Source organism: Berghia stephanieae, chromosome 9 (genome assembly GCF_034508935.2).
Source record: "Berghia stephanieae isolate SIO BIC M18660-M18661 chromosome 9, UCSD_Bste_1.3, whole genome shotgun sequence".
In the NCBI taxonomy this organism is placed as follows: Eukaryota; Metazoa; Mollusca; class Gastropoda; order Nudibranchia; family Aeolidiidae; genus Berghia; species Berghia stephanieae.
Window position 1 is genome coordinate 45,341,062 of NC_088368.1, and position 23,662 is coordinate 45,364,723.

Genomic DNA, 23,662 nt, shown 5'->3' on the forward strand with positions numbered 1-23,662 from the left:
GCTGCTGCCCACGCCTGGGATATCCCAGTCTTCCCTTGGAATAGAGCATAGAGGCAAATTTCCCCTTTGGGATGAATAAAGAGAATTTAATTATTTTTTTTTTTTAATTTTAGATTCCGTAGGGCCCACCATTTAATTTTAACTTTAAAATGAGCTTTTATATAGCGCAATATCCACTAAACGTGCTCAAAGCGCTTTACAAAGGGGTCCCTGGCCAACAGCAACACATAACATGTAGGACGAGACATGACGCCTGTCAGGCGATATTACACATTTTTGGGACAGAGACAACGCTGTTAACGGCCAGGTACTCATTTTACAACTGAGTACGGTGAGAGAATGTGAGTAAAGAGCCTTCTTAGCTTATGGGCATGTATTGAAGATAGCTATGGCCCCATGGTTCTTTGTAATTATCATTTAGTTATCGTTTAAGAGTGGATTTGGTAGTTAATGCATTCATTCTATTATGAATGTTTCATCACGTACGGACACTCCCCTCCCCCCCCCCATTAAAGGGACGTTATCCACTCTTGGGTATTACTTTTACATTTGTCTGTTAAAAATGAGTTGGCTCCCCTACGTCATATGGCGACAAAACGAAATTTTCTTTGTTTCATGGCGAGGTCTATAGCTTTCTTTATGATGGATTCATCAATAAGAAATTTAATAGCGCCTAACAGGCTGCATGTCTCATTTCACAATTTCAGTGTTGCTTTTGATTTGAGACTCACTATAAAGCGCATTTAGCATATTTAGTGGATATTGCGTTATATGAAAGCTCATATTAAATTTTAAAGCACTGTCTAATTCTCATAATCAATCAATCAATCAATCAATCAATCAATCAATCAATCAATCAATCAATCAATCAATCAATCAATCAATCAATCAATCAATAAATAAATCAATCAATCAATAAATCAATCAATTCAATTTAAAATCAATAAATCAATCAATTCAATTTAAAATCAATCAATCAATCAACCAATCAACCAATCAATAAACTCAATTAATCAATAAATTCAATCAATCAATCAATAAACTCAATCAATCAATCAATCAATAAACTCAATCAATCAATCAATCAATAAATTCAATCAATCAATAAATTCAATCAATCAATCAATCAATCAATCAATCAATCAATTCAATCAATAAATTCAATCAATCAATCAATCAATCAATCAATCAATCATAATCAATCAAACATCAATCAACAATCAATCTACATCAATCAACCAACAATCAATCAATCAATCAATATCAATCAATCAATCACCAATCAATCAATCAATAACAATAATCAAACAATCAACAATCAATTCAACAATCAATCAATCAATCAATCAATATCAATCAATCAATACAACCAACAACTCAACAATCAATCAACAATAACAATCAATCAATCAAATCAATCAACAATCAATCAACAATCATCAACTCAATCAATCAATCAATCAATCAAAACTCAATCAATCAATCAACCAACCAACCAATCAACAACAATCATCATCAACTCATCATCAATCAATCAACAATCACAATCAATCAATCAACTCACCAACTCAATCAATCAAATAAACTCAATCAACAATCAACCAACAATCATCAATCAATAACAGCAACATCCCAATCATCCAGCCCAATACACACAAATGTCAGTCGACGCCCCAACAACACCGGCGAAAAATCGCTCCAGCCAAGGCAGTGGAGGTCCGTTGAAAGGAAACCACAATATTATGGATTCGTCACTTCGTAACTACGATCGGTAGGTAGCTGTAGATAAAAATAATTGAACTTTATATAGCGCAATATCCACTAAATGTGCTTAAAGCGCTTTACAAGGGGTCCCTGGTCAACAGCAACATTTATCATGTAGGATGGGACATGCCGCCTGTTAGGCGATATTACAATTTTCCATACAAAGACAACGATAATAATAATGATGATGATAATAATAATAATAATAATAATAATAATAATAATAATAATAATAATAATGATGATGATGATGATGATGATGATGATGATGATAATGATGATGATGATGATGATGATGATGATGATGATGATGATGATGATGATGATGATGATGATGATGATGATGATGGTGATGATGATGATGATAATGATGATGATGATAATGATGATGATGATGATGATAATGATGATGATGATGATGATGATGATGATGATGATGATGATGATGATGATGATGATGATGATGATGATGATAATGAGGATAGGCACCAACCAAACTGTCTGGTTATAGTAGGATTGTATATTCCAATTTTATTCTGGTGTTTTTTTTTTTGTCTTTGCTTTACAGAGAAATTGTGGAAATCAACCATAATGCAACATCGACCAAAGTCCGCAGTACTCAGCCATTTCGACGGACTCCACCTCCTCCTCCACCACCACCACCACCACCATCGTCGTCTTCAGTTTCCCTATTACCTTCATCCCCAGCATTCAAAGCAACAAGAAAAAGACCAATGTCTGCAGCTGCTGTTGTCCCACAATCCTCCGGGGCTGACCTAAGGGATCACGATGGTGATGATGATGAGGATGATACCGCCCCATGCTCCACTTCCAACAACAACAACAACAACAACAACAACAACAACAACTCCGCTAACACCCACCCCACCACCACCACCAACACCACCACCATCGCCTCTGCACCCACAGATATCAGCAACAGTAGCATTGTATACACCGACGACGACATGATCAATGAACCAATCAGACCACGGTCCTCGTCGAGAAGAAGAGCCTGCATCATCAAAAGACCCCAAAGCGCCCCTATCTACGGCAAAACAATCACTCCACAAGCTTATACCTCCGATTCGGAGGATAAAACCAACAAAGACTCATATTTGCTCGAAGAAACGACCTCGCTTACTGCAAAATCTCAATCAAACATCCCACCAACGGTTTTGAAAGGAACGATAGCAATACAAAAACCTAAAAACACAAAGTCGTTTATCTATAATTCTGACCATTCCGATGAGGGTAGTCAATCAACATCGGGTTCTTTGACTCATGACTCCGAGAACAACTACACCAGTAACGAGTCACTACCACCGTCGCGTAGAGAGAATATATTTTCTAACCTTTCTAGTTCAGCAGTGGAGTCAAATGCAATATCGATACACCAACCACAAAACACAAAGTCATTTTTATACAATAATAACGAAGGTCCTGATGAATTTCAAAGTGGTGTTTGTATCGGGGATTTCCAAATTCTAAGAGGAGGAAAGCGCATGTCCAGTGTGACTAGTCATAGTGTGATGGAATATTATAGTGGTAGAGAGCGTGTTGTTTCAACTTTACCCATTCTCGAGGAGGAGTGTGGCATTGACAGGAAAGAACGTGTTACTGTGAGACACATAGAAACCATCATCATCCCATCCCCCAGGATTAAATCTGACACCAGTATTGTTCTAAATTCTTCAAATCCTGACCAAATTGAGGACCACATGACACTGGAAACATCGGTGAACCTGAATTCAAATATCTCTGATAAAGAAACTATAAACAATAATTTTGATGATGCTGCTACAGGCACTGTTATGATTGATAATGATTTGAAACTTTGTGTTCAGGGTTCGGGCAATTCGGAAATGGAGCCTGAAGATATAGAGGTATCTCAGATAAATACTAATCACAATGTCACCCAAGCCAATAATGGCATCAAAAATAAACTTTTTCGTCCAAATAGTCGGTCTCCAAAAATGGATACGGATGAAGCTGATTTTTTTTCATCCGTTGTTTTATCATCAACGGCTAGGGATAGTCCAAGGTCGTACAAGAATGAAATTACTATTAGCAGCGGAATTGAAAATGTGTCTCCTTTAAAATACGATGGTTTTATTCATTCTACAGACATGGGAATTGATGATGATGATGATGATGATGATGATGATGATGATGATGATGATAATAATGATGTCGATACAAACACTGAAGACAACCATTCTCGTTCTGAATCAGATTTTGGTGTGATTCGTGACAACGTTACAGTTGATGATGCACATAACGGTACTAAAATGGATTTAAATCGTTATGAACCTGGGGATAAATTTCTAACTAATTCAAACGATGATAGAGACGTACGGGATACCATTAATGAACTGGCACCTATTCAAATTCCAGATGTTTCTGGAAGTAATGATGTTAAGGGAATCACTAAATGTTTTTCTCAGCATCATAAATATGATACTGCTGAAAGCAACGACAAGATCATTTCAAGTTCTGAATCTATAAATAAAGAACTTGGTCATAAAAACTATTTCGGAAACAAAACAGAACTAGTTGCCAGACAAGTATCGCCTGATATAAAAAGCGAGAGTGATTTTGGTGAAAACGATGACGATATGATTTCGTCAGGGTCCTCATTGTCAACTTCTACAAAAACAGCTGTTCATTCCCATGGATTTTCACCATCAGACAAACGTATTTCTCATGAATTATTTCCAGATGAATTTTCTAGTAAGGAGAACCATCATCGACTAAAAGACAACTTGATAACTACTAAAAATGACAATGATGATGATGATGATGATGATGATGATGATGATGATGATGATGATGATGATATTGTGCAACCAGCGAGTAAAGATCAGGGGCAGGATTTTCCACTAGAAGAGAGAGATAACAGAGATATGCCAGACTTGAAAACCGGTCATATGGAAGATGGGCCACTGGGTGAAGTTTTTATTCCAAACTTAAGGCTGTGTAGTATTGTTGGAGAGGAAGATTCATTGAATGAGTCTGATATCCAGACAAATTTCAACCAGGCTAATGGAGGGGGTGGTGACGTGTGTGATACATCATCAGAGGTAGACTACATGCATTATAAAGATGGAGACGATAGTGAGGTTGATGATGAGAACGTTTTTGAGGATGCTGAAAACAGAGCAGAGTTCAGCGTTATGAACGAAGACATTAAAGGGATTAGTATGGAGTCGGACGCTAGATTTTGCGACACTGATGATATGGTTGATAAGATTTACATACCGGCTCTTCTTGGAAGGATTGACGAAGAAGAGAGAAGTTTTTCATCATCTTTGCAAAATCATTCGCCACATATTAATGATATTGATACTGATGATGGAAGGAATATTGGTTGCAAACCTTCAGTCTTGAAGGATGATGAGAGTAAAAGTGACGATATGAAAGAAATATTAAGTTCAGGCTCTTTGTCAGAGAGTGACGATATGACAAAATGTAAATTACAGAATAGTGGGTTGGAAGCACCTGAAAGTAACAATCAAAATAAAAAAAAATCTGATTCTAAGATAAATGCTGAAAATGTATTAAGAAATACGGATGAAATAAGGCAGGAGACAGTTTTAAGTGATGAATTGAAAGTTCAACACGCTTCTGCTTCACCACTTCAAGCCCCGTCGAAAACAACTAAAAGATACAGTGATTTTGTTGAGGAGTGTGATAGTTCCTCTGATAAAACTGGTGATTTACAGAGGAAGTTGAACAAAAACGGCTTGTTAGATCCTTTACCAGGTCTATCAGAGCCTTTGGCTGCAGACATTGACACAGACGACGAACCAGTGGTTACTGTGAAAAAGAAAAGTCCTTTCAAACGATTTTTTGCTCGCAAGAAAGGAAAGTATAACCCATCCGATTTTGATATGACGAATTCAGTTCTACCTTCTTTCGAGGAGAAAAAAGACAGCGCCAAGAAGACAAAGAGCTATTCTCCAACACTCTCTCGAAAGAAAAAGAATAATAAGCCCGTTGTGGAGCCCGTGCAATCCGTGAATATTGTGGAAGATAAATCAAAAAACGCCAAGAAAGGAAAAAAGGATAAGGATAAAGACAAAGTATCGAAACCGGGTAAAATCGATAAAAGTAATATCGTCGTCATTAAATCGACAGGGAATTTTTTATCCCAGCCTATGACAGATATTCCAGGTGCTAATTTTACTGATGGTGCAGATCAATCTTTGTTACCATCAAGCTTGGATGTGCAGGGTTCGAATCTGTGTGACCAAATTGTGGAACCAAATAATAATACTTGCGATGAAGACATAGACAATGACGACGGCCTTGTAGATTATGTTAATTTGGGTGACGATTCATTCCCAGAAGATATCGTTTCTGCTAGTCCAGGTTCTCAAGGTCCATTCAGTTTCAATACCCCAGTTCAAAACTCCAAATACTTTAGCACAAATAAAGATTGCGATGGATTTTCGAGTATGTCGAGCCCAGAGATAATCGAATTGGAAAAGGATGATGCGGAATCGTCTGAGGTTTATGTCAATACACCAGAGGCCATATCGTCTTGTACCTCCTCTTTCGTTGCCCCGAAGTCACCGGAAGGGTATTCGTCTTCTTCTTTTGACAGACAAATTAGCTATTGTGACAGCAGCAGTGATATCATGGCGTCAAACCCAACCGATTCTGATCTGGGTGGCGATTCTGAACATCAGACAGACCAATTCAATCATTATCCTGGCAGTTTCTCTGAAAACATTAAATTGAATCCTCTTTTCAGCTCGCCTGAAGCGAGCGGTGATAACATGTTTTGTCGTGATTCTAGTGAAAATGTTAGCAAAATCGCAAAAAGCAACGATATTAATAAATCTTTTGGAGCAAAATTTAAGAAAGAAACAGGTTGCGACCCAAAAGTATCGAGTAGTTCGGAAATCGATAGTGAAACGATACCAGCATCTGATATCGAGTTTGAGCAATCCGACTTCGATTCGAATCCTGATTTTGGTGTATCGGAGACTTATCACGGAGCACAAAGTATGACCGATAATGTCAATTACGATATGGATAAGGAAACAAATCGTTCAGGCCAAACTGAGCATCGTTCATTGTCTCGCAAATTGAGCTCTATTGAAACAACAGAATCGGATAATGAAACAGACGAAGCTTTGATAGCCGCTGCCAGTGAATTTCCTCTGAATAGGCCAAAATACGGGAAAGTGCCAATTTTAGATGAATTTGGAAGCATTGTCAAACGTCACTCAGAGACCCATCTGACTCGATTAGATGACCCAGAGATCTGTTTATCGTTTGAAGAGAGCAGTTATTTTGAAAACAATCCTAATTTTGTTGATGACGTTATCCGAAATCCGAAGGTAAAGAAGAGTAAATCGATAAAAAGGGACAGAATTGAATGCGGGGACGTTTCTTTGGAGATGGAATCGGATCAGTTGGAATTTCCTGCTGCTGTCCTTGGAATATCTCTGGATTCGTCACAGGATGAGATGGATGTTACCCATGATGTCGTCAAGAACCAGCAATTATTGAACTCTGATGTTATTATGGATGAAGTTATAGTCGACAAGTTTGCTGAGGACCCCGAGGTGAAAGCAAAAAACCCTTCGTCTTTACATCGATCTCCGAGCCACGTTCTTGTTGCAGCTCAGGTTCATCGAACTATTCTCGATGATTCCATTTCTTCAATGCCCGAAGCCAACTTTAAGTTAGGAGAGGATGAAAATGACGATAGTGATGATAAGAGCAATGATAGAGTTATCAAAGTTAAAGATGGTGTTAGTGATTATAGTGATGCTGATTGTGAGAAGAAGAAAAACATTGGTGCTAATGAATATCGTTCATCGATGGATTTTGCCGTGAAGTATTTGTCAAATGTCAGTGGTGTTATAGAGAAGGACGATTCTGTAGATCTCGAAACAATGGATCTTCCCTTAAAACACGATTCTAGTGATAAAAAATCGTTAATTTTAGAACAAACGGATCATTGTGCAAATCAAAATAACGACGAATTTGAAAAAATTCGTAAAGACTCTGAAGTTTTTGGCCATGTAGACAACAAGAATAAGACTGGAGCTGATGACATTGAGAAAGAAGTAACAGACTCAATGCTTGAATTTGTTGGACTCATTAAACAAAACGACAAAAATCAAAGTTTTGAGGATGATGAAACTCTTACAAATAAGAGCAGTAACCATGGTGGTGTAGAACATATAGTGGAGCGTCCCGATGTTGAAAAGAAAAAAGGTATTAATTTAGATTCGGATGAATGTTTCATGGATATACCACCAATGCCTAAAACTATCCCAAAGGCATCTGTTGAATTGAATGAGAGTCGTGCTTTTCAAGTGATGTCAAGCAAAATTTTGCCCACTGATGATGAAAGGGATAAAGAGGAAGCATCGGATTTTCAAGCACCAGTTTCCGGAAATGGGAAGCATACCAAAGTAGAGGAGAGAATACGTGAAGAATGCCCCGATTTGGTTGTCCCTGCGGTTTCAAATCGGGCTTTCCACACTCGAAACCAGTGCAGAGATGCTTTAACAAAGCTTGATAAAAATTTTGGAAATAATGAAATTAAAGATACGAAAGATGGCACCAAGTCTCCAGAGAGTTCAAATTGTCATGGGCATGAAGAAATCGAAAATAAAGATTTGATTACAGCAGCAATGAAAGATCTTGACGATTTTGTCCAAAATGACTTAGATGATACAAACGAGGGGCTTGATGATCGAGGATGTCAGTCTATTGCATCTATAGTTGAAGAAACGAACTTGTGTCTTCTAGAAGACCGGGAGACTTTGGGATATCACGAGGAAGATGGAAATGTAGAGGTAGTGGACGACGTGATGGAAAGAAGTAATAAAATAGTTGAGCAACATTCCATACCCAATTTATTTACCCCTGTGTCAAGACATGACGAGAACCAAGCAGATATTAATGAAGATAAATGTGAATTGGATGATGGTGTCGGTGATACGGTTATCATTGGACATCATGGATTGAACGATTTCAATGACGTGTTTGATGACCTTAACGAAATAAGCGTCAACGTTGTTAAAACTCCAATAAAACAGGAAAGTAGCAAAGATCTGGAAATTTCGTCAGAAATGGATGCCTCGGTACCTTTAAGTGACTTAGAGCGTAACGATGTTACCTCCTCCACGAATCCTGAGAGCGTGATGGAAATTGATATAGTTGTTGATAGAGAAAATATCTCTGATTCTGACATCCCAGCAGTACCAGGTTTTCCTCCTTTGCCGTTCAACAAAAAGTCAAACCTTCCTTCAGACGACAACAATATGTCCACTCTACACCCTAATTCAGCACAATCAGTTTTAGAAGAAGAATACGAAGAAGTTGTTGATAAAATTGAAAAACCCAGAAAATTGTCTGATAACATATCGTATGATGAGATTTCAGACAATGCTGCGGATTGTGATAAAGACTCGAAACCAGACGCATCGTCTCAACCTTCCCCAAAGAAATTTGTTTTTCCTTGGAAAAAGAAAGAGAAAGAGAACGTAGATAAAAAGAATTCAGCCGAATCCCGTAAAGCTGAAAAATCAAAATCAAAAGATAAGGACACTGAAAATAGTAGCAATAAAGAAACAAAGACAAAATCTGAGAACAAAACAAAACATGAGATGAAAAAGAAGACGGCGACCAAGTCTAAAACAAAGGGAGATAAATCTGGCTCCACTCAGGACAATGTAAATGAAAAGAAACAGAAAATGAAAGATCAAAATCCCTCAGAAGATGACGTCTACCATGAAATTGAAGAGAATCAGGTTCGCTTATCAAAGACTGAAACCCAGAACCTGCCCAATACAGTGGTAGAAGAAGATAATGATTCAAGCCTATCGGATTATGAGCCAGTCAATTATATCAAAGAAGGGGATAGCAATAAAGAAGAAGAACCAGAACTAAGGATTAAGCAGTTAAGAAAGAAATTATTAAAACAACGTATCGCTGATTCTTGTGGTTATGAAATTCCAGCGGCACATCAGGCGGAGTTGTCTAAGGTGAAGATGAACAAGAAAAAGAAGAAAGAAAAGAAAGAAAAGAAAAAGAAGGGGAATTCGCCGCAAAAAAGTGACGATATGGAAAGTCAGTCATCACAGATTGAAGCAGACGATGACGACGTTAATACAATAGAAGGGAAACCGAAGAATAAAACAGCAGATGTCCATGACGACGATGACGATATCATCACTCCCTATCTCACATTCCAATACCCGAGATTCATTGACAATGGGGATATTTACGTAGACAGTCCTCTGCCAAGCAGCCCCGATTTTGAACACTTCAAGAAAGAGAAAAAAACTCGTCCCAGCTCTTACAGCGGTGTGGGTAGTTTTAACACAGCCGCCGCTACTCTTAAAAGATCCAAGCATTATGCTGCAGATGTCCCCCTGAGCGCAGTAGAAACAAGGGAGGACAGAATAGAAAAAGAGTTAAGCGAATCTCCATTCTCATTTTCTCCATCGTTGATGGGAAGAGATGAAGTATCGCTAACCGAGGCTTTTGCTCAAGCTTTTCCAAGCTTTTCCGGCGATTTTAGTTTTTCACACAATGATGATAATAATGGGAAAGACGAAGAACCTAAAAACAGGGACGTGGAAAATGACCTCATTGGTGGGCGCGTATTGAGGTCTCAGAGCCCGCTTGTCATTCAACAATCTGACTCTTTGCCCGATAAAAGTAAATGGAGAATGGGCTTATCGCACGGTGTGGGGAAGGTCAATCCTGAAATATCAATGTCTTCGTCCTCGCCTTTGAATCTTGACTCTGGTGATATAGATGGTAAGAAGGAGCCGTCAAGCAATGCATACAAGAACAATGAGGATGAAGAGTTAGATAGGAAAGGTAGACAATCCGAAGAAAAATCGGAAATTGTTGTGAAGACCGAAGATTTAGAATCATCTCTCAAAAAATCTAATAAGAAAAAGAATAAAAAGGAGAAAAAATCAAAAGGTTTTTTCTTTTTACGATTCGATAAAAAGAAAGAGCCGACTTTACCAGCAACAGCTTCACCGACGTCTTCAAGGCAATCGTTAGCATCGACACCTGAAAAGTCTAAAGAACTCATAGCAAACGATGAAGAAATAAACTCTCTCATTGCTGCTTCTCCTCTTGTCGTTAGAAATGAAGATAATATTTCGATATCGGCAAACGAAGACGTGCATAATAATATTGACGAAGATGCAAACAATACCTTTGAAAATATACTAGCACATGTAAATACTATGGAGACTGAGGAAGATTCACCTACTTATGAAAACAGCGATGAAAACGCGATGACAAATCTTGACACGACTGTTGTAGTTGCATCTACAATTTCTCGCAATGCGAATAATGATGAATGTCCGAACTCTCCATCAATCTATGCCCGAATAAAAAAGTCATCGCTTATCAAATCTCAATCATTAGAAGCGATAAATCACTCGGATGAATCTAATCACCAACAACAACAGTTACAACACCGATTGGAAAAGACGGTTTCTCTGTTTGACGCTCCTGATTTCCAAGAAGAAAACGATGTAGGTGATTCAATGGATTCTGCAGCAACTAGAAACGTAGACATTTCCAAGGATTCAGATTTGATTTTCTCAGACTCTAAAGAGGAATCGGAGTCAAAGGCTCCGAATTTGAAATCGTTGTTTTTAGATAGTGTGAGGGACAGACGCAAAGATATGGAGGAATATGGCGACGAAGAAGAAGAGGAAGAAGGAGAAGAAGAAGTTGAGTATGATACTGCTTTCCCAAGGAGTAGATTAGATAATATTTTGCAAGGAAGAGTAACTCCAATAGCCAATAACCAGGTTACTGTTTCTAATGAAAGCACAGAGCTGGGGATATCAGAAAACAGAGTAAGCAGTGGAAAGCTTGAAGGACCCTTCTCTCCAGACGCTGCAGATTGCGTGTTTTTCGTGGAACCCGAAAAGAGTCAATCGTTTGTCAACGAGGATCACTGGAAAGATTATTCTCCCTTGGAAATTGGAAAAATGACGACCAAAGCTACAGAATTAGATATTGTCAAAGATAATTCTGAAATAATAGATGATGACAGTTTGGCTCTCAAACCCAAATTAACCAATCGCACGTTTTCCCTGCCGCCGGCAATCCCAGTACCAAAAGCAAAAAGAAACCTCCCAGCTCGAGCCAATTCTGAAGCGACAGGTCATCATTCCAGGAATGAACACGATCACGATGATGAAGGACTTGTACAGTTTGATGATATATGGAAAGCTGAGAACCCGTCGCCCCGACTTAAAGACACTGAAGATTCGCGCAAAGTGCTTTTACCCGATGGAAACTCTGAAAAACTTATGCCAAAGATGAGAAAATATAGTCCTGGCAGCGACATCCTCGGAATGACCAATCACATCAACTTACCTTCAAAGCAAAAACCGCCAAAACCAGAAAGACAAGGAAGCCGGAGAGAAAGTATGTACATTGTTAAAGATAAGAATGATATCAAGACGGATGAGGAGAATGGTAGAGATGAAAAACACGACGCAATGGATCCAGGAGATAGCGGTACGGCCGGTTTAGACGTTGATAACAATAGTGAGAATGACGTGGATTCGGAGTACGCGGGAAACGTGACGGACGAATACGATCACCTTCCCGTTCGATTACGGCAAGTCGATTCCCCAAGACAGTCGTTTCCTCCATTCCAGCCGGTGGTTCCTACCAACTACGTGTCGTCCAAACTACAGCAGCAGCAACCGTTATCGCCCACCAGTCCTATAGAATACAGCGGAGTCCAGAAACCGTTCAGGATGCAAAGGGAGAGCAGCACCGTCTACGCATCGCCTTGGACAGAAGACATCGTGGAGCAGTTGACGCCCAAGTTACCGCCCAGGCAGTACAGAGGGTATGTCGTGGTATGGTGGTGGTATGGCGCTCGCTTTCCGATCGGAAGGACCTGGGCCTCGCTCGGCGCATAGTTAAATCCTTGGAAAAGACTCTTTACTCACATTCTCTCACCGTACTTAGGTGAAAAATGAGTACCTGGCCGTTAACAGCGTTGTCACTGTTCGAAAAACTGGTAATATCGCTTAACAGGCGTCATGTCACGTCCTACACGTTAAGTGTTGCTTTTGGCCATGGGCCCCTTGTAAAGCGCTTTGAGCACGTTCAGTCGATATTGCGCTATATAAAAAAGTTCAAGCTCAAGTTTTATCGTTATTTATTCGCCTGCATCCCCCCCCCCCTCGTTCTTTGTTTTACTGGGGTTTTATTTATATATTTATATATTTATATATTGTGTGTGTGTGTGTGTATGTTTGGTAAGACATATTTTATATATATATATATATATATATATATATATATATATATATATATATATATATATATATATATATATATAATTTTAATATTTATCACAATGTTTGAGTCAGTCTACATCGATGTTTCAGGCCTAATCAGCCATCGTCAGGACTGTGTGTTACATGAGTTTGGTTTGTTGACTGTTGTTGACACTACGATATGTTTGCTATTCAGTTCATTCAGTCTAAACACCAATGCATGTTCCATCCATTTAATTAGCCATATCACGTTCCTTTAAAAACCTTCTTTAAACATCTTCCTATACTTCCCTTCAGATCAGAGTGTGGGAACCCCCCAACGCCTACCCATACACAGGAATCGAACCTACAGGCCTCACGTCTCTCCCTCACATCCGTAGACCTGGGCAGGTCGACGGAGTCCACGTCAGCAGTGACCAGTCCTGGCAGTACGCTCCGGAAGTCCGTCAGTTTGAGCTTCGGATTGAACAAGGACAGTTTTGGGAAACATTCTGGCAAGAAGAAGGACAAGAGGAAGAAAGGGGGAAGAGATTGGGAGGAGGATGGTGAAAAGGAGGAAAAGGTCAAAAAGGCCATTTCGTTCAAGTATGTCCACATTTGTGACCCCTCGTCTCAAAACGATATTAAGTCGGGATGATTAAGATGCTTAAAATGGAATTTGTAGCCAGAAATATCATGTTTAATTTGAGTATATATGCTTTATAGAGGAGAAGGAATATCATATTTTACGGTGGTAAATACCAACGTTTCATATTTTTGACCAGTTTAACTATAATTTGACTTTTTAGCATCTGGTCCATCCCGACATAATACCGTTTTGAGACGAAGGGTCACATTTAAACTTAATTTTCCCCCTATCTCTTTTCATATTGAAGTTATAAATGAATGAATGAATATTATGCCTCTTGGCTCCTGGCGGAGCATAGGGCCTCAACAGCACTCTTCCATCTTCTTCTGTCCTTGGCACAGAACCTTTGTCTCACTCCGGGCAAGATTGGAGACACTCAAATCTTGGTGAAGGCTTCTCCTCCAAGTCTGTTTTGGACGACCCCGTTTCCTCTTGCCCTTCGAGAGCCTGCTTGGTTATATTACAGGACTCTTTCCGCAGGGTTTAGCCAACCTATCACCACCTTCGGCATCTGACCTGGACACCCAATTTGCTCTTGGTTTGTTCTTGTCCAAAGGTCAGCGTTTGGTACTTTGTCATACCACAAGGACAGTTTTGGGAAACATTCTGCCAAGAAGAAAGACAAGAGGAAGAAAGGGGGCAGATGAGTAGGAGGCTGGTGAAAAGGAGGAAGAGCTTAAAAAGGCCATTTCATTCAAGTATGTCCACATCTGAACTAAATTTTCCCCTATCTTTTCATATTGATGCTATGCGTTTAGGTCAAATACTCAAAACATACGCCAGTTGGATATAACGTATCAACACACAAAACTATTTGTAACCTAGAACGTTTATAGTCTGATCTATTGAGAACAAATCACCAAAATTACTTTCTAACAACAGCAATAAAACGTTAAAATAAAATGTTTTTAAAAAGTATGAAATTTGAGAAAAGTTGCTGGATACCTCTTCCATACATCTGACCATAACTTCATGAAAATTCACCCGATTTACTTCAAATAAAGATTAAAATGCTCCGGGGAGCAAATTCTTTCAAAATATGCAAAAATGCAATCCAAAATTGTCAACTTCCGACTGATTATCTCATGCACTGACATTTCATCTATTTCAAACTTTCTATCTTTATCGTCACTTCAGAGCTTTGACCTCTTTATTTCGTCGCAAGAAGAGCAAGAAAGACAAAGATGAGGACAGTACAGACATGGCACACAACGACAACTGGCAGCTACAGAGGTAAGTAAACAGGGCTCTGATTCAGGGACCGAGACTATGGTAGTCTCAGACTATAGCAAAGTCTGAGACTTTGTAGTCTAAGACTTTGGGAAGTCCGAGACTACGGAAAGTCAGCTATTCGTGGAGTCAGACTTCGTCCCTGACTATCAAGTCTCTGACTATCGTTGTAGTCTCGCTTCATGAATTAGACCCCAGTAGATTATTGACCAATCAAAAACATTGAAAATTGTGACACACAATAACGTGAATGAAATTGTAGCCATCATTAAGTTATAGCCTGACACTGAAACCCAAAAAGACTGGCCTTTTGACGTCATTATTTGGTTTTTGCACCACCTAGTGAGTTGTCGTTAGTAGTGCTCATGGACAACTGGCAGCTACAGAGGTAAATTGTTTTTTTCTACGTTATTATCCGAGAAATAAATAACAATGTGAAATTGAATGTAAGCTTCAATATTTAATATAAACGAAAACAGATAATGTGGACGTTTCGAGTTTTCCCTTTATCAACAAAAGAGGCGTCTCTTAACTGGACATGGCAGAACTGCATCAAATATGTGCAGATGGAAACTTGGAAACAGTGATACCTGCCAGAAATGTCAGGCAGCCCCAGAGACCAGCGATCACATCGTCCTCCGCTGTCCAGTCACTAAACTTGAAGGTGGCTACGAAACCATCCTTAGGGCGGAGGAAGACTTTAGAAGCTGGGTTGACGAAATACAATTGGAGGTGTAGCCATACGCTACTACTACTACTACTACTACTACTACTACTACTACTACTACTACTACTACTACTACTACTACTACTACTACTACTACTACTAACAGAACAGGAGGAATAAAACACTGTGTTTGTTTTTACTTTATTTTTTACCGTTTATGATTTGACGATTTGATTTCTAACACCTTCATTTTTTCTTTTTTGATTGCTTACTAAGATATTACAGCCGTACTTGAAAAAAAATCAAATTTAAAACTTGGCAAGAAACATCGTACTTCAAAAAATAATGAATGAATATGTGTGTGTGTGTGTGTGTGTGTGTCTGTATGTGTGTGTGTCTGTGTGTGTGTCTGTGTGTGTGTCTGTGTGTGTATGTGTGTGTGTATGTGTGTGTATGTGTGTGTGTGTGTGTTCGAGTGTGTCAGTCTGTTTCTAGTATCCAGTTAGTAATAGGATTCAGTAGTCTGATGTCACGCCGCCAGGCAACGGCGGCCATCTTGGTTCTAAACAAAGAAAATCATTACTTTTTATTCTTCCTGCTGGCTAGAACTTTTCATTCCCTTTTCATATGCCTTTTGACCAGAATGTGTAAAAGTCAAAACATGAGATCAAATGTATGTGGTTTTTTTCCTCTGGAAGCATTTTTATGCTAGCCGGAGAAATATTTCATACGGGCGTCCGCCATTGTTCCGATAGTTTAGAGCCAGTGTTACTAAGTTACCATGCGTCATTAGGAAGGAACTGACGTTTCGACTGTTGAACCCTATTTGTTTCCTTAAATTCCTGTCCAGAGCAAGTGTTCTTAGCTTTTGAATGGCATCATGTGTGTTAAGGAGCTGAGGGAATTGGATTACTATTTTGTGGGGGGGGGGGGGGGGGCTCCAATTGGATTCACTAGGCTGATGTCACGTCGCCCAGCAATGGCGAGCAGCCTGGTTCTAAACAAAGAAAATGGGTACTTTTTATTCTTCATGCTGGCTAGAACTTTTCATATGTCACGTGATCAGAATGTATTAAAGTCAAAACATGATCATATTTATAATGTTTTTCTCCTCTGGATACGCTTTTATTCTCGTGGGAGAAATATTTCATAAAGGGCGTCTGCCATTGTTCCGATAGTTTAGAGCCAGTTACTAAGTTACCATGCGTCATTACGAGGGAAGTGACGTCATGACTGTTGAAGCCTATTACTATTTTATGAATTTAAAAAAATATATTTGGCAAGTCTGGTTGTACTCGATCGTCTCATTCTCAAATTTCAGGCCGAGTGAAGACGCCAAGAAAGACCAGCCCAAAGTCAAGTCAGGCACGAAAGACAAATCCAATAAAGCTGGTAAAAAATCCTCAAAGTCAAAATCATCCGATAAATTGTCTGGCGCTGCTGCTGCTGCTGCTGATGCAGCGACGACTACTACTTCCAGTGGCCAGAGATCGTCCGACGTGAGGCCTATCTGTCGACTGGTGAAAATAAGCGAAGACGGGACCAGAGAGGTCGAACTGACCCGCCAGGGAGGTGGACGACTCGGTGTGTTGTTTGCCAAAGGGATTGAGGATCGAATCGAGGATGGTAAGAAGATTGACGATGACTTCTACGTGTAACCAATTCTAAAAATATTTATAAAAACAAAAGAAAACCCCAAAAACTTATGCAGCTATGTGAGCTTAAAAAAATAAAAAATTAAAAAAATTGAGCCTTTATATAGCGCAATATCCACTAAATGTGCTCAAAGCGCTTTACAAGGGGTCCCTGGTCAACAGAAACATTTAACATGTAGGACGGCACATGCCGCCTGTAAGACGATATTACAATTTTTCGGACAAAGACAATGCTGTTAACGGCCAGGTACACATTTTAGACCTGAGTACGGTGAGAGAATGTGAGTAAAGAGCCTTTTCCAAGCGCGTGGCTCGAACCCAGGACCTTCCGATCCGTAAGCGAGTGTCATACCACTAGACCAAATAGCCGCACTAAAGACTATGTGGTCTAGTGGTATGACACTCGCTTTCGGATCGGAAGGTCCTGGGTTCTAGCCTCGCGCTCGGCGCATAGTTGAGTCCTTGGAAAAGCTCTTTACTCACATTCTCTCAACGTACTCAGGTGTAAAATGAGTACCTGGCTGTTGACAGCGTTGTCTTTGTCCGAAAAATTGTAATATCGCCTAACAGGCGTCATGTCTCGTCCTACATGTTAAATGTTGCCGTTGACCAGGGACCCCCGGTAAAGCGCTTTGAGCACATTTAGTGGATATTGCGCTATATAAAAAGCTCAGTTTTTAATTATTTTTTTTAATATAACGCAATACCCACTGGGGTCAGCGTGAAGAACGGTATGAAATGGCATTTTGTTTGACTTGCCAGGAGGATTAAAAAATTGAGCTTTTATATAGCGCAATATCCACTTAACGTGCTCAAAGCGCTTTACAAGGGGTCCCTGGTCAACAGCAACACTTAACATGTAGGACGAGACATGACACCTGTTAGGCGATATTACAAATTTTTCGGACAAAGACAACGCTGTTAACTGCCAGGTACTCATTTTACACCTGAGTACGGTGAGAGAATGTGAGTAAAGAGTCTTTTCCAAGGACTCAACTATGCGTCGAACGAGGCTCGAACACAGGACCTTCCGATCCGAAAGCGAGTGTCATACCACAAGACCACATAGCCGCACAGGGTAAATGAAGCATTGTGAAATACATTGAGACCGATAAATTGGTTGGAATGCTGGATGGGGATGTTATTATTATCTAGTTTTCGTTTAGTTTGTTACACTCGTGGGGAACCCGCAATATTTCATCATCATCATCATTGCCTTTTTCACCCTGGGTCAGGGTATAGGCCACAGACAAACAGTTTCCATCCTTCTCTCATCATTGCCTTTTTCACCCTGGGTCAGGGTATAGGCCACAGACAAACAGTTTCCATCCTTCTCTATCCTGAGCTATCTTTTTAATCTCATTCTAGGTCTTACCACTTCTCTGTATATCAGCTTCTTTAATTCTTCTCCATGTTCCTCGTGGCCTTCCCCTTGATCTTCTGCCCTGAGGGTTCCAGTCCAATACTTTCTTTGTTATAGTGGAGTCATTCTTTCTTAGGTTGTGTCCAATCCACCTCCATCGTCTTCTTCCTATTTCCTCTCCCACTGGTTTCTGCTGTGTTCTTTTCCATACTTCTATTCCAAGGGAAGACTTGAATAACCCAGGCGTCAGCCGCGCAAATTGAGCTAGGGCGAGATGACTTGCTCAAGGCCACACACAGCGCATCGCCGGGTGATCGAACTCGGTACCTTTCGGGTACGAAGCAAAGTACGAAGTACCGCTGAGCCACACTGACCCAATGTTTGGATTTGCCAGTCATTCTGTTCTCGTTGGCGTACATTTAACATTAGCTTTACAGAACAATAATTAACTCACTCAATCCGAGAGATTTTTCCTACTTTTCAGAATTGGAAAAAAAGGTATTAAAAATGAGCATATACATAGAAATTTTATTCATCTACCATTAACACTCTCCTTACCAGCTATTTTCAGAATTACCAACTTCACACCCAGCACAAAAAAGACTTCTAACTCAACAGAAAGCAACAAACATTGCCATACGTAATATTGTTCGACCATATGGGCTCTATTACAGAATGTCAAGTTTTTATAGCTATAGCAAAAAGAAATGAAATCTGGATGAGAACAGTGACGGTTGCATCGTAACAAATGTGACGATTTTGTAATAGGTGGTATGGAGAGGGTTAACATGTAAAAACTAAAGACACCAGCTTTGATACTACGCTTATATTTTGTCTCAGAAAAATGTAATAAATAGGCATGGGGTGAAAGTAACCCTGGGTAAACTACGGATATAGTCGGTGTTAGGATTGAATGAGTTAAACCCTATTTTGAAAGGAAGGATATAGATAGTATGCGCTTGGCTAAGAAGCTCATAACATTGCCATCCTGAAGTATAACGGACCAACACCCAAAAATGTGTGTAATCATGAACGTTTATAGTCAGGTTAATACAGTTCAGTGAGCATTATTGATAAACGCGGATGGAAAAAAACAATAACAAAGACCCCTGTGACGTCATCTTCGAACTATCTATATTCATTTATCCCTCCCCAGGTCTGTTCATCAACAGTTTCCACGACAAAAACACGGCCAAGCTGTTTTCGGGCATTCTGTGTGTCGGTGACGAAGTCTTGGACATCGACGGCCAAGACGTTCACTACCTGACCTTGGAGGAGGTCAAGGCCGTTATAGGACTCAAGGTTACCATGACCCTGAGAATTATGCCCTCAACTATCGCAAGATCTTCTCTGTAATTTTTTTTCGTCAGAGAAGATTTTTTTTTTTTTACTATGAACTTTTATGTTGAGAAATGTTTACTAGTTATGCTCAAATCGCTATACAAGGGGTCCAAAGCCTGTAGTAACAATTTATTTGTAGGGCGATTTATGCAGCCTGTAATGCTCTTTTATAATGTCTTTTCGACGTGACATGACTTCTACTAGAAAGGTACTCAATATACAACTCTTCTTCTTCTTCTTCTTCTTCTTCTTCTTCTTCTTCTTCTTCTTCTTCTTCTTCTTCTTCTTCTTCTTCTTCTTCTTCTCTCTTCTTCTTCTTCTTCTTCTTTCTTTCTTCTTCCTTCTTCTTCTTTCCTTCTTCTTCTTCTTCTTCTTCTTCCTTCTCTTCTTCTTTTCTTTTCTTTCTCTTCTTCTTTTTCTTTCTCTTTCTTTCCCTTCTTCCTTTCTTCTTCTTTTCTTTTCTCTTTTCCTTTTTCTTCTTTTCTTTTCTTTTCTTCTTTCTTTCTTTCTTCTCTTTCTTTCTTCTTTCTTTCTTTCTTCTTTCTTCTTTCTTTCTTTTTTCTTCTTCTCTTCTCTCTTTCTTTCTTTTCTCTTTTTCTTCTTCTTCTTCTTCTTCTTCTTTCTCTCTTTTTCTTTCTTCTTTTTTCTTTCTTTCTTCTTCTCTTCTCTTCTTTCTTTTCTTCTTCTTCTTCTTCCTCTTTTTTCCTTCCTCTTTCTTTCTTCTTTCTCTTTTTCTTTTCTTCTTTTTTTTCTTCTTTTCTTTTTTTCTTCTTTTCTCTTTCTTTTTCTTCTCTTTCTCTTCTTTTCTTCTTTTCTTTCTTCTTTTTCTTCTTCTCTTCTTTCTTTTTCTTCTTCTTCTTCTTCTCTTTCTTTCTTTTTTCTCTCTTTTTTTTCTTCCTTCTTCTCTTCTTCTTTCTTCTTTCTTCTTTCTTCTTCTTCTTTTCTTCTTCTTCTCTTTCTTCTTCTTTTTCTTCTTCTCTCTCTTCCTCTTTTTCTTCCTTTCGTCTTCTTTTTCTTTTTCTTTTCTTCTTTCTTCTTTTTCTGTCTTCTTTCTTCTTTCTTCTTTTCTTTCTTCTTTCTCTTCTTTCTTTTTCTTTCTTCTTCTCTTTCTTCTTTTCTTCTTTCTTCTCTTTCTTTCTTTCTTTCTTCTCTTCTTTCTTCTTCTCTTTTCTTTGCTTCTTCTTCTCTTCTTCTTTCTCTTTCTTTCTTCTCTTTCTTCTTCTTTTCTTTCTTCTTTCTTTTCTTTTCTCCTCTTCTTTTTTCCTTCTTTTCTTCTCTTTCTTCTTTCTTTTTTTTCTTTCTTTTCTTCTTCTTCTTTTTTCTTCTTCTTTTTCTTTCTCTTCTTCTTTCTTCTTTCTTTCTTTCTTCTTTCTTCTTTCGTTTTCTTTCTTCTTTCTTTCTTTTTCTTTCTTTTTCTTCTTTCTTCTTTCTTTTCTTTCTTCTTTTCTTTCTTCTTTTTTCTCTTTTTTTCCTTTTCTTCTTTTCTCTTTCTTTTTTTTCTTCTTTCTTTCTTTTCTTTCTTTTCTTCTCTTTTCTTTCTTCTTCTTCTTCTTCTTCTTTTCTTTTCTTTTTTCTTCTTTTTCTTTTTTCTTTCTTCTTCTTCTTTTTCTTCTTATTTTCTTTTCTTTCTTTTCTTTCTCTTCTTTTTTTCTTTCTTCTTCTTTTTTCTTCTTCTTTTCTTTCTTCTTTCTTTTCTTTCTTTTTCTTCTTTCTTCTTCTTCTTTTTTTCTTCTTTCTCTTTTCTCTTCTTCTTCTCTTTCTTTCTTTTCTTTCTCTTTTCCTTTTCTTTCTCTTTTTTCTCTTCTTTTCTTCTTCGTTCTTTCTTTTCTCTTTTCTTTCTTTTTTCTTTCTTTCTTTCTTCTCTTCTTTCTTCTTTCTTCTCTTCTTTTTCTTCTCTTTTTTTCTCTTCTTTCTTTTCTTCTTCTTTTTTCTTTTTTTTTCTTTTCTTCTTTTTTTCTCTTTCTTCTTTTTTTCTTTTCTTTCTCTTTCTTTCTTTTTCTTTTCTCTTCTTTTTTTTTTCTTTTTTTCTTTCTTTCTTCTTTCTTTTCTTTCTTCTTTCTTTTTTTCTCTTTTCTTTTCTTCTTCTTCTTCTTTTTTTTTTTTCTTCTTTTTTTTCTTCTTCTTCTTTTCTTCTCTTCTTTTCTTTCTTCTTCTTCTTTTTTCTTCTTCTTTCTTCTTTTATCTTTTTCCTTTCTTCCTTTCTTCTTCTTTTCTTCTTCTCTTTCTTTCTTCTTCTTCTTCTCCTTTTCTCCTTTTCTTTCTTTCCTTTTCTCTTCTTCCTTTTCTTCTTCCCTTCTTCTTTCTTTGTCTCTTCTTCTTCTCTTCTCTCTTTCTTCTTCTTCCTTCCTTCTTTTTCTTCTTCCTTCTTTCTTTCTCTTCTCTCCTTTCTTTTCTTTCTTCTCTTCTTTCCTTCTTCTTTCTATTCTTCTCTTTCTTCTTTCTTCTTCTTCCTTTTCTTCTTTTCTTTCTTCTTCCTCTTCTTTTCTTCTTTTCTTCTTCTTTCTTCTTTCTTTTTTCTTTCTTCTTTCTTTCTTCTTTTTCTTCTTTCTTCTTCTTCCTCTCTCTTTTCTTCTCTTCTTCTCTCTCTTTTCTCTTCTTCTCTTTCTTCTTTTTTCTCTTTTCTTCTTCCTTCTTTTTCTTCTTCTTCTCTTTCTTCTTCTCTTTTCTTCTTCTCTTCTTTCTTCTTTTTTCTCTTTCTTCTTCTTTCTTTCTTCTTCTTCTTCTTTTTTCTTCTTTCTTCTTCTCTTTCTCTTTCTTCTTCTTCTTCTTCTTTTCTCTTTCTTCTTCTCTTTCTTTCTTCTTCTTTTCTTTTCTTCTTCTTCTTCTTTTTCTTTCCTTTTCTCTCTTTCTTCTTCTTTCTCTCTCTTCTTCTTTTTCTTTTTCTTTCTTTCTTCTTTTTCTCTCTTCTTCTTTTTTCCTTCTTCTTCTTTCTTCTTTCTCTTCTTCTCTTTTTTCTTTTTCTTCTTCTTCTTTTTTCTTCTTCTTCTTTTCTTTTCTTTTCTTTCGTTCTTCTTTTCTTTTCTTCTTCTTTTCTTCTTTTCTTTCTTCTTCTTCTTTCTTTTTTCTCTTTCTTCTTCTTTTTCTTTTTCTTCTTTTCTTCTTCTCTTTCTTTCTTCTTTCTTCTTCTTTTCTTCTTCTTTTTTCTTTCTTCTTCCTCTTCTTCTTTCTTTCTTCTTTCTTCTTTCCTTCTTCTTTCTTTTCTTCTTTCTCTCTCTTTCTTTCTTTCTTTCTTCTTTTCTTCTTCTCTTCTTCTTTTCTTTCTTCTTCTTTTTTCTCTTCTTCTTTCTTTTCTTTCTTCTTCTGTTCTTCTTCTCTTTCTTCCTTTCTTCTTTTCTTCTTCTTCTTTCTTTTTCTTCTTCTTTTCTCTTCTTTTCTCTCTTTCTTTTTTTCTTCCCTCTTTCTTTCTTCTCCTTTTCTTTCTTTCTCTTTTCTTCTTCTCTTTCTTCTTCTTCTTCTCTTTCTTTTCTTTCTCTTCTTCTCTCCTTCTTTCTTTCTTTCTCTCTTTTTCTCTTTTTCTCTTCTTCTTCTTTTTCTCTTTTTTTCTTCTCTTGTTTCTTCTTTCTTCTTCTTCTCTTCCCTTTTTTTCTTTTCTTTCTCTTTCTTTCTTTCTTTTCTACTTCTTCTTTTCTTCTTCTTCTTTTCTTTTTCTCTTCTTTTCTTCTTCTTTTTCTTCTTTTTCTTTCTATTCGTTTCTTCTTTCTTCTT

At 38.0% G+C, this 23,662-nt stretch overlaps 1 protein-coding gene across 1 annotated transcript; it reads left to right on the forward strand.

Moving 5' to 3' along the window:
- Nucleotides 1-1,631: 1,631 nt before the first annotated feature.
- On the forward strand, nt 1,632-20,227 carry LOC144980319 (uncharacterized). The gene is made up of 6 exons (XM_078927980.1): nt 1,632-1,771; nt 2,333-12,637; nt 13,371-13,658; nt 14,839-14,934; nt 16,920-17,224; nt 19,773-20,227. The coding sequence occupies exons 1-6, from the start codon at nt 1,659-1,661 to the stop codon at nt 19,970-19,972; spliced, it is 11,307 nt and encodes a 3,768-aa protein (XP_078784106.1). The 5' UTR covers nt 1,632-1,658; the 3' UTR covers nt 19,973-20,227.
- The last annotated feature ends 3,435 nt before the right edge of the window (nt 20,228-23,662 follow it).

Excerpts from the sequence above, each read along its gene's own strand:
- LOC144980319 (XM_078927980.1), top strand. The coding sequence starts at position 1,659 with ATGTCAGTCGACGCCCCAACAACACCGGCGAAAAATCGCTCCAGCCAA. Across the intron at positions 1,772-2,332 it reads TCACTTCGTAACTACGATCG|AGAAATTGTGGAAATCAACC; the intron begins GTAGGTAGCTGT and ends TTTGCTTTACAG. Across the intron at positions 13,659-14,838 it reads AAAAAGGCCATTTCGTTCAA|AGCTTTGACCTCTTTATTTC; the intron begins GTATGTCCACAT and ends TCGTCACTTCAG.